Source organism: Amphiprion ocellaris, chromosome 23 (genome assembly GCF_022539595.1).
Source record: "Amphiprion ocellaris isolate individual 3 ecotype Okinawa chromosome 23, ASM2253959v1, whole genome shotgun sequence".
Taxonomy (NCBI): domain Eukaryota; kingdom Metazoa; phylum Chordata; class Actinopteri; family Pomacentridae; genus Amphiprion; species Amphiprion ocellaris.
The window spans coordinates 1,813,837-1,824,804 of record NC_072788.1 but is presented as its reverse complement, the minus strand read 5'-3'; the positions used below and the strand labels follow the sequence as shown (position 1 = coordinate 1,824,804).

General features: G+C 38.4%; 1 protein-coding gene across 1 annotated transcript; it reads left to right on the top strand.

The window, feature by feature from the left end:
- The first annotated feature begins 5,484 nt into the window (after positions 1–5,484).
- LOC118471837 (mucin-2-like) lies at positions 5,485–10,942 on the top strand. Its single transcript, XM_055007933.1, has 4 exons — positions 5,485–5,692; positions 6,183–6,453; positions 7,194–7,381; positions 7,456–10,942. Exons 1-4 carry the CDS (start codon positions 5,485–5,487, stop codon positions 9,678–9,680), a joined length of 2,892 nt encoding a protein of 963 aa, XP_054863908.1. The 3' UTR covers positions 9,681–10,942.
- The last annotated feature ends 26 nt before the right edge of the window (positions 10,943–10,968 follow it).

Genomic DNA, 10,968 nt, shown 5'->3' with positions numbered 1-10,968 from the left:
TTAGTGTGCGTGAGTGTGCATGTGTGTGTTAGTGTGTGTTGTAGTGTGTGTGTCAGTGTGTGTTAGTGTGTGTTATAGTGTGTGTGTCAGTGTGTGTTAGTGTGTATTATAGTGTGTGTGTGCCCGTAGACCTACAGTGAACATGAACCACTCCAGTAAAGTTCTAATGAATAAACTATTATTCCAGTGAGTTGTGTTGATTTAACTGCGTTGCATCAACTTGTTATCATGTCTAAATTAAACCCAGATTTGTGTGTTACTTCACCTGTAGTAGTACTGGCAGTATATAATACGGTTGAAGGGTGTAAAAGAACTAGAATAGTCTGGAGTTTGTTAAATATCAGATCTCTGTCCACCAGAAGACCAACTGTTGTTCTGTTTTTTAGTGTGTTGTGTTTCTGCAGTAACATCTGTACAACGAGTTCTAATAAAAGTAACTGAAGGAACCCGTTCCTGTGATTTATGAACCCTCGTGTCGTCCTGCGGGTCAAAATAAATCAGTTTTAAAGTTTGAAAATGTGGAAAAAAAATATATTTTCACTGTGAAACTTCTGATGTCCACATTTTCAACATTTGTGGGACATCTCTGAACATTTTTAGTGGAAAAAATGTTAAAAATGTTCTTAAGGAAAATATTAGAAGTTTTACTGATATATATGGAATCACTTTAGATATTTTTAGGGTTTTTTTTGAAGATTTTTACAGATTTTTTGAAAATATTTACAAGAATCTTCTTGCCAAATTTGGGGAATTTTTTTAAAAAAATAAAACTTTTAAAGGAAACTTTTAAGCAATTATTGGAATTTTCTTCCTGAATGTTTTGCAAATTTTCAGAAATTTGTGGAATATTTTTGCTGAATTTTTGGATTTTTTTTCAGACAAGGAAACAATATTTTTTGGTTCCTGTAAATGAAGACAACGGGAAGGTTCAATGTCTGGTAGAAGGATAAAGAATTTACTGATTTAAAAAGTATCTTGATGGGTAGAAATGTGAGTAATTTGAACTCAAATTTGCAGTTTTTGTTGACAAAACTTAAATATCATACGTTCAAATACACAACTACAGTTCAAAATATACTCAATCCGACAAAATGTTGATAAAATACATTTCTGAAAAGCTACAATGTGAACAAACCACAAAGTCAAAAACTATGAAGAAAATCTACCAAAATGTGACACAAAACTACTTAAAAGAGACAAAATGGCAACAAGAGTGATGCAAAACATCTGAAATGTGACACAAAACAACCACAAAGAGATGAAAATTCACTAAAATGAAACACAAAATGTCCCAAAGGTGACACAAAATGACCTTAAAGAGGTAAAATACCTACAAATAGATGCAAAACAACCACAAAGAGACATAAGAGCAACAAAAAATACAAAAACGTGACAAAACAGAGCTGCAAAGTTGACAACAAAGAGATGAAAAATGACCAAAATGAGACACAAAATGACCTTAAAGACGTAAAATATCTACAAATGCAAAACGACCAGAGACAAAATAGCAACAAAAATATGACACAAAACAGCTGCAAATTTGACAACAAACAGATGTAATGTGATCAAAATGAGACACAAAATGCCCCAAAGATGACACAAAATCACCTTAAAGAGGTGAAATAGCTACAAATAGATGCAAAGCAACCAGTAAGAGAGAAAATAGTCACAAAGAAATACAAAAACATGACACAAAACAGCACAAAATGATGAAAACCAACCAAAACTACATGCAATGACCACACAGAGATGCAAAGCCATCAGAAAGAAACACAACACAACCATAAAAAATGGAAAAAACCCCAAATGAGACACAAAATCACCTTAAAAGAGGTAGAATAGCAACAAATAGATGCAAAGTGACCAGAAAAAGACAAAATAGCAACAAAAATGTGACACAAAAGGATTAAAACTGTGGCTCAAATATGCAGAATGACCCCAGACTGATGTAAACGATGACGTCATGCGAGAACCCCATTATGAATATATAATATGTTAATAATATAAAATCAGAACACCAACATGAATGAAAGTCTGGGTTCAGTCTGAGATCCTGGAGGAGGTGAAGCAGCTGCTCTGCATCCTGGTGGAGTCCTGATCACAGAAACACAGCAACTAGAACAGACACACAAACGCACAACAACACAGAGCAGCACAAAGACTCAGCACTGATCAGAAGGACTTTAATTAGCTTCAAAATCAGGATAATATGAAGACAGGAGGAGAAAACTGACACCTAGAGAGACGCGAAATGATCTAAACTAGACACAAAATATCAGAAAAGAGAAACGAAACTGTCAGAAATGAGACAAAAAACAATCACAAAGAGACATAACAGCAACAAAGAGAGGAAAAACGATCAAAATGAGAAATAAAATGACCTTAAAAATGTAAAATAGCTACAAAAATATTCAAAAATGTTACACAAAACTGCCATAAACAGTTGAAAAACAAAATGAGACACAAAATGTCCCAGAGGAGACACAAAATCACCTTAAATATGTAAAATAAATACAAAGCGACAGCAAAGAGACAAAGTTACCACAAGGAAACACAAAAATGTGACACAAAACAGCCACAAAGTGATGAAAAATGACCAAAATGAGACACAAAATGACCTTAAAGAGAGGCAGATGGGCAACAGAAAATGAGAAAATCACAAAAATGAGACAAAAATGTCCTATATGTGAGCTAAACTAGACAAAATAGCAACAAAAGTGATGCAAAACATCCAAAATGTGACACAAAACAACCACAAAGAGACGTAACAGCAACAAAAAGAGGAAAAATGATCAAAATGAGACACAAAATGATCTTAAAGAGGAAAAATAGCGACAAATAGAAGCAAAACAACCACAAAGAGACATAATAGCAATAAAAATGTTGCACAAAACAGCCACAAACAGTTAAAAAACGACCATAATGAGACACAAAATGTCCCAAATGCGACACAAAATGACCTTAAAGACAAAAAACAGCTACAAATAGATGCAAAGCGACCACAAAGAGACAAAATAACAACAAAAAAATACAAAAATGTGACACAAAACAGCCACAAAGAGATGAAATACGACCAAAATGAGACATAAAATGCCCCAAATGCGACACAAAATGACCTTAAAGACGTAAAATAGCGACAAATAGATGCAGTGACCACAAAGAGACAAAAAAGGAGTAAAAAAAGACCAAAAAACTTAGACACAAAACATCAAAAAAAGAAACAAAAGTGTCATAAATGAGACACAAAACAACACAAAGGAGTTAAAATTGGAAAAAAGCAACAAGAAATGAAATATTTAGTCATAGATACAATTGTTTTCTTTTTCAGACCAGTAAAATATTATAGATTATTGTAATTTTTGTTGTTTTCTTCATTCTTTAATTAGAAAATCTGCTCATAAATCTGCTGTTTTCTACTAAAGATGCTCCTCAGAAGCCTTTATGAAGGATCTAAATCTCTGCTTTGTTATTCAAATTGATTATTTTTGTCTTTGACAAAATAATAACAATAATAATAAGGAAAAGAGCACATTTTGGAGCATATACTCAAATATTAAACTTTTTTCATCTTTAAACTGTTAAAAATCAGTTTTTACTCATAAAAGCAGCCAAACTGAGGCAGACACATCATTTTCAATAAATAAAACCATAAACACACAGCGGTTCAACACCATGTGAGGCTAGAACCTGCAGCTCTACGTGTTCTGGTTCTACGTTCCTCCTCCTCCTCCCTCCACATCCTGAAACTCTAAATCCTCTCAGAACAAACTCTCGCTTCAGTTAAAGGAGTCTGAGCTGCAGGACGAGATTCTCTGAGAGCCGAAGCAGCATCAAGGTGAGAAATTCAATTAGTTATCCAACTAATTTACACAAAAAGAAACAGCAATCTATCTATTACTAATCTATTATCTTTATCAATTATCGGCTGTGTTTAAAAATTGTAAAAATTATTTTCTTTCTTTCTCAATTATCAAATTGTTCACAATCTGTTACAAAATGAAAAATAAACACATTCCAAATATGAAATTATTCTTGTGTGGACAAAAATATCAAACAAACAAATAATATAAATGATTATTCTGAACCAAAATGACAAATATGTCAAAAAAAAACCACATTGATTCTTATCCGGGTCATATGTGAATGTAGGGTTCAATCACTGGAGCATCTAAGGGTGAAAGGAACATTTAATTTCTTTCTGTGTTTGTTTTTATTTGTACACAACTTTATGATGTGTTCATCTACATGTTTGAGTGTTTTCCTCTCATTTTTCTCTGCAATATAAAGTCCTGAATCTCTATGGAAGCAGAAAGAGCTCAGAAATGTCTTCTGTCAGGATAGAATGATGGAAAAATAACACAAAAACCTGAATCAACGTGTTTCTACAGATTTTACCAACAATGGAAACAAAGGAGGCTCAACATACTGTAGATATTTAACCCTCCTGTTGTCCTCATTTATGGGAATCAAACAATATTGTTTCCTTGTCTGAAAAAAAATCTGCCAAAAAATTCTCCAAATTTCTGAAAATTTGCAAAACCTTCAGGAAGAAAACTCCAATAATTCCTTAAAAACTTCCCTTAAAAATATTATTTAAAAAAAATCCCCCAAATTTGGCACGAAAATTCTTGCACATATTTTCAAAAAAATCCTAAAAATCTTCCCAAAAAAAATCCTAAAAATATCTAAAGTAATTCCATATATATCAGTAAAACTTCTAATGTTTTCTTCAAGAACATTCACATAAAAATCAACCAAAATCCAGCAAAATTTGCTGGATTTTGGTTGATTTTTATGTGAATGTTCTTAAGAAACATTTTTAGCATTTCCTTTTTCCGGCAAAAAATGTTCAAAAATTTCCCAAAAATGTTGAAAATGTGGACATCAGAAGTTTCACTGTGAAAATAATTTTTTTTCCCACATTTTCAAACTTTAAAACGGGTCAACTTTGACCCACAGGACGACACGAGGGTTAACTATTTACAGATGAATTAGTTTCCTCTCTGCTCTGTGGAAACACTGAAGATCTCTAAGTTTTTGGTGACGCATTTTGGTAATTTTGCATCAGTTTGTGGTCAGTTTGCATGTCTTTGTGTTGATTTTACATCACATTTTGGTTGTGTTGTGTTATTTTTGTTGCTTTATACATATTTATATCTCTTTGTAATCAGTTTTTATCTCATATTGGACATTTTATGCATCTCTGTTGTTGTATTTTGTTTGATTTTGCATCTCATATTGGTTGTTTTTTATCTGTGGTTTTCCAGCATATTTTGGTAGTTTTGTGTCTCATGTTGATGCTTCTTTATGATCTTTTGTAGCTATTTTGGCTGTTTTCTATCTCTTCGTGTCTCATTTTGACCCCTAACTTTTGGTCCCTCACTAATCTGTGCTCAGAATGTACTTTAACTGTTATTTTCATGTATTCAGACTTTCTGTATCTTGCTTTTAACCGACATAAACATAAAATCCGTGTGTGTTTAGATGTCGTCCACCCTGCGGTGTTTTGGGGTTGGTGTGGTCTTGTTCTCACTGGCTTCGTCCACATCGCAGTTCTCCCATGGAGCTAGCCCCGCCTCCTGTCAGGGAATGACTCCTGTCCACATCCGGGCTCATCCTCAGGACCCCCAGAACAGCTACGTATCCATCCGCACATCTGCCTCCACCTACCTACCAGGGCAGTTAGTCACAGGTACTAGTTAACCACTGACTAGTTACTTAACCAGTTATAGTCCAACTAACCTACCAGGACAGTTAGTCATAGGTACTAGTTAACCACTGACTAGTTACTTAACCAGTTATAGTCCAACTAACCTACCAGGACAGTTAGTCACAGATACTAGTTAACTACCATTTGCCTCATGGACTAGTAAACTAACCCATTACAGCTAACCTGTCCAAACAAATGGTCACAGGTACTTTTTAACCACCATTTACTTCATGGACTAACTAAATAACCTGTTACAGTCCATCTAACCTCCCTGGACAATTCATCAGAGGTACAAGTTAACTGTTGTTTACCTCATGATCTAGTTAACTAACCCATTAGTGTCCAATTAACTTATTGTTACAGACATTGTCTGGCCGGACAGTCACAGGTACTAATTAACTACATTTTACCTCACTGACTAGTTGACTAACTCGCTACAGTTAAGCTAACCTGCTGATGTCTCTGTGCCCAGTGACGGTTCGTAGCTCTCGGGACTTCATGGGTTTCCTGCTCCAGGCCCGCAGCATGGAGGGAACCAGGCGTCGGGCTGATGGAGGTTCTGGGGTCCGGGTTGGGTCCCCGGTGCTGGTGGGCAGCTCCTGGACTCTGACTCCGCCTGGTACCCACAAACTGAACTGTCTGTCGGAGGGCGACGCCATCACTCACTCTGACAAACAGCTGAAGAGGAACCTGTCGTTTGTGTGGAGAGCTCCAGATGTACCGACGGGAGATATCCGGTTCTAGTGAGTCTAGATACAGTTAGACGGGCCCAAACCTGAACAAAGCTAGGACCCGACCTCCTCAGAACTGAGCTACAGTAACTTTATTTAATGAAGCTTATGGACCCATGAAGTACATTGAGGTGGCTCCAGATTTATCACTGACGAACTGATGAGGCTCAGAAATGATGGAAAAAGTCCATAAAAAAGTGACTTTTTTAATGGACTCTATGAACACCAATATCTAGACTTCTATAAAGACCAACATCTAGACCTCTATGAACATCTAGACCTCTATGAACATCTAGACCTCTATGAACATCTAGACCTCTATGGACATCTAGACCTCTATGAACATCTAGACCTCTATGAACACCAACATCTAGACCTCTATGAACATCTAGACCTCTATGAACACCAACATCTAGACCTCTATGAACACCAGTTTCTGTTTCCTACCAATGAGTCCACATCAACATTTAGTCTAAATGTCTAAAAATTGGAACCTTGTCTTTTCAAACTTTAACACATCAGATTCTACTGATGTTAGAGCCTCAACTGTTGGTGAAATGTGGACCAAAGACTGTATTTTAGTAGAAATATGGATCCATCCATATATAGACACTTACAGAAACTTTCTGGGGACATGGTACCTGATGTTAAAAAATTGCACTTTGCACTTTTTCGAGCCAGCATTTCTGAGTCTTATCACTTCATCAGTACAGCACATAGACACATGACATTTTTGTACTTCTTACTGAATTCTACATTAACCTGTGTCCTGTGTTTTGCAGCATCACTGTGGTCCAGTCCTACTTTGTGTACTGGGCAGGTATTGAGTCTGCATTGGTGTATGATGGGAGTGGTCGTTGGCGTGGGATCAACCCTACATTTAGAGGTGTAGCGAGTACAGTTTTTACAATGCAGGGGGATGAAGTCACCGTCCTGCCAGGTAGGAAAACCTACACAGAGATCATGTCATGAAATCCAGACTTCATCATAACTGACCTGCTCTGTTCTCGACAGGAACAATCGGAGGAACTCAGGTCTACAAATCTCTTAAAACACTAACAGAAGTCACTCGTCCAGCCATGGAGATGAGCAGCTCTGTAACTTCAGCGTCCCTCAGAGTTGACTCTCCGATAAATCAAGTGCTTGGTGGAAGGAACACCTCTACAGCTTTAGGATCTCTTCAAAGTGCTCCTTCAGAATCTCTTCCAGGTGTAACTGAAGGGTTTGACCCCGATACTCAACCTGAGAAGTCCAGGAACTTTGGAGGTTTGGATGCTGCCGCCACAGTTCCAACAAACACCACATTTCAATCCTCAACCAGCCCTGTTTCCTTCATGGACTACCTTGCTACCACCATTCCTCTGAAGGATGTAGAGACAGAGAGTAAAGATCCGAATCTACCCACCGAAACCACCACCTCAGCTGTACCTTCAACCAATGCAAACACCCAAAGATCCTCATCTGAGAATCCAAGAAGACCAACCCAGAAACAACAAAGTTCTACACAGACTCACTCAGGTCCAACTGAGCCCCAAAGAAATCCAATCAAAGCACAAACAGATAGTTGGTCTCAAAATCCTCACCCCCAAAGTTCTTCTCCGAAACCCCTTTGGTTTCAAACTTCTACATCCAGACCTGTTCTTCAGCACCAAACCGTTACAAGTCCGACCCCTTTATTCCCCCAAACATCATCATCTAAGCTCCATTCGCAGTCAGAAACCAGTTCAATCCCGGTTCTGTCATCTGAATCGCCCACCCTTCAGTCTTTTCTCCAGTCCAACAAAACTTCATCCCTTCCTCAGGCCAAACTTGTGTACCTCCAGTCTGTACATCAGCATCACAATACTCCATCTGGATCCACACGTCAACCTCAGTCTACCAGCAGCTTTCACCAAGAAATTACAACTCAAACCCAGGTTAGTTTTATTCAGACAGACCAGCCTCAGTCTGAGATACCACCTGAGGCTTCCAGTATTTCTCCCCAAACATGGTCTCTAACTGGACAGAAGCTAACTCCATCCTCAGAAACTTCTCAGCCTCTCAACACTCGAGTCTTCAACCTGGAAGATCTGAAGTCTAGACCAGAAATCACAACCATGAGACCAGTTTTTGCTTCTGTTCCTTCCGCCATTCCTTCGTTTCTTTCAGAATCTTCCAGCCTTAACTCTTCATCCTCCACTTCGTTCAGCTCTTCTGTAGTTCATCTGAGCTCCACCTCTCCTCCTCATCCCTCTGGATCAGTGGTATCGATGCCTCCATCCATCAAGTCGACACTGTCCATCCATTCTTCTTCCTCCTTCATGAAGAATCAACCCAAAACAGCTCCAGCTCTTTCTACCCTTCCTTCTCCTTCCCCAATATCCAGTCCTCCTCATTCACCTTCTGCCCAACCTTCCTCCTCTACTAAACCTTACGTAACTTCCATCAACTATTCATCACCAGTTCCTCTTTCTTCATCTCCTTCTTTCTCGACTCCTTTACCCTCCTCTGTCACAAATTCAGCCTTAGCTTCTTCTTCCACCATCCCATCAACTCCTTCTCCATTTAATTTTACATCTCCTTCCACATCACCTCCTTCTTCTACCACAATATCTTCCTCCTTTGTACCATCTTTGTCCTCTTCCATCTCATTCGTCACCTCTCCATCTTCCTCCCAGTCCACCTCCCCTCACCCTGGACCTTCTCCAGCTCCTCGTCGATCTCTATACAACCCCTTCACGTCCTCCTTGCCCCCAGTTCCCTCTAAGGAACTCACTGTAGCTCACAGGTTGCTAATCCAAAACCACATCGCATCATCTGAACCAAAATCCAGCCTCAACCCTCCGACACCAAGAACAGTTGTTTACCCAAACCCCAAGCCACACCCAAACCTCAAACCAAACCTTCCCAAAGCTGATATCAAACCCAAACGTCCCTCCAATCCATCCGAACCTCCAGACAAGGAGGGGAAGTATCCAGACATCATACCCAGACACAGCGCCTGGGAGCTGGGCATGCTGCTGGGCTGCTCGGCCGGGCTGGGCATGGTTCTGGTGGTGGGGGTCCGGTACGTGTACCGGCAGGCCTGCGGCAAACAGACCGCGGTGACGTTAAACGACAGGGAGAGGGAGTACAGCAGGGGAGAGAGGGGAATGATCCAGGTCCAGGAGTGTGGAGATCTGGTCCGGGTCCGAAAAATCAGGGAGAACAGCTTCGTACTGCTTACAGAGTACGACATACTGGCGCCACCTGGAGACTAAAACAAGACTGACAACACAGTCAGACACCAAAACATCTCTGGAAAGTTTTAGCTTCTTTCAGGCTCTTGAAGTACATAAGGTGGGTCCAAAATCACACTTTTTAAATTACTTTTTCAGTCGTTCTAGCTTCTGGCTGTACAGTAAAGAAGCAACATTCATGCTGAACAAAAAACAGATTTAGTGTTTAGATTGTGACACCTGGGGTGGATGTAAAACTGATTTGGTTGCAGTTTTTTATCATAACTGAAATGTGTTTTTCCTCCTAAAATGTCATGTATCTATCTGCTGCACTGATGAAGTTCTGAGGCTTAGAAATGATGGAAAAAGTCCATTAAAAAGTGATAAATTTGGACTCATTTCTATGTATTTCAAGGGTCTTTACCTCTGAAAGTATTCATAGTATGAAGGGTAAACTTATAGCTTGCTAGCCTAGCACATCTTTCTGGTTAGCGTCTAAGCGAAGCTATCTGACAGTATTCGGAAATCATAATGACAGTAAATGAATGAAACAAAAGGTTTTTTTTTAACATATATATTGTATATTTTTGTAGCCAACATGTCTGTTCTGCAGTTCAGACTGAGATATCATCAAAGCTTCAGGACCCACAGACAGACGGACCTATAATTTTGTTTAGCAGATAAATCTTTGGTATCTTTAACTGTGAGATTGTCTGTGGATATTCATGATCCTCAGAGGATGAATCTATTTGGTGACTATTTAGGTTAACATAAACCTGATATTTAGAGCACAATAACGCTGTGGAGGGTGGATCCTTTAAACTATGAACTTTATGGAAGAATGGAAACTTTGGGCCACAGTTTTAGGTCTTTATCAAACTGTTTGCAGCTTCTACAGTGAGAAAAATCTTTTCCAGATTGTCAACATGTGGTCAAGAAAAGTTCCTGGCCAAATATTTCAGACTCTGAGGATGTTTTGCTCCCAATATAATCAGTTTACTAAAACTACAATCTGCCTTCACATATGAAAAAGGTAATCTACCAATGAAGATGCAATGACGAACACCATTTCGTGGATATTGTGTTTTATGTTTACGAAAAGTCCATATTTGACGAAAGTCCATTTCTGTGACTGAATATTTAGATTTATATAAATGAAGAACATGCACTGATTTGTTTTACTGATATTTAGACTCTAAATTTAGACTTTTTTTAACAAAGAGGTCAAACTGCTAATCACTAACTTTGCTTTGTCATACTAGGTCATGTGAATGCTTTGATAATAAAGTATATTTTCAGTATTATTCACTGTGTATTTCTTCATCTGGTG

Coding starts and splice junctions, on each gene's coding strand:
- LOC118471837 (XM_055007933.1), top strand. CDS start 5,485: ATGTCGTCCACCCTGCGGTGTTTTGGGGTTGGTGTGGTCTTGTTCTCA. Junction 5,693..6,182: donor ACCAGGGCAGTTAGTCACAG/GTACTAGTTAAC, acceptor CTCTGTGCCCAG/TGACGGTTCGTAGCTCTCGG. Junction 7,382..7,455: donor TGAAGTCACCGTCCTGCCAG/GTAGGAAAACCT, acceptor TGTTCTCGACAG/GAACAATCGGAGGAACTCAG.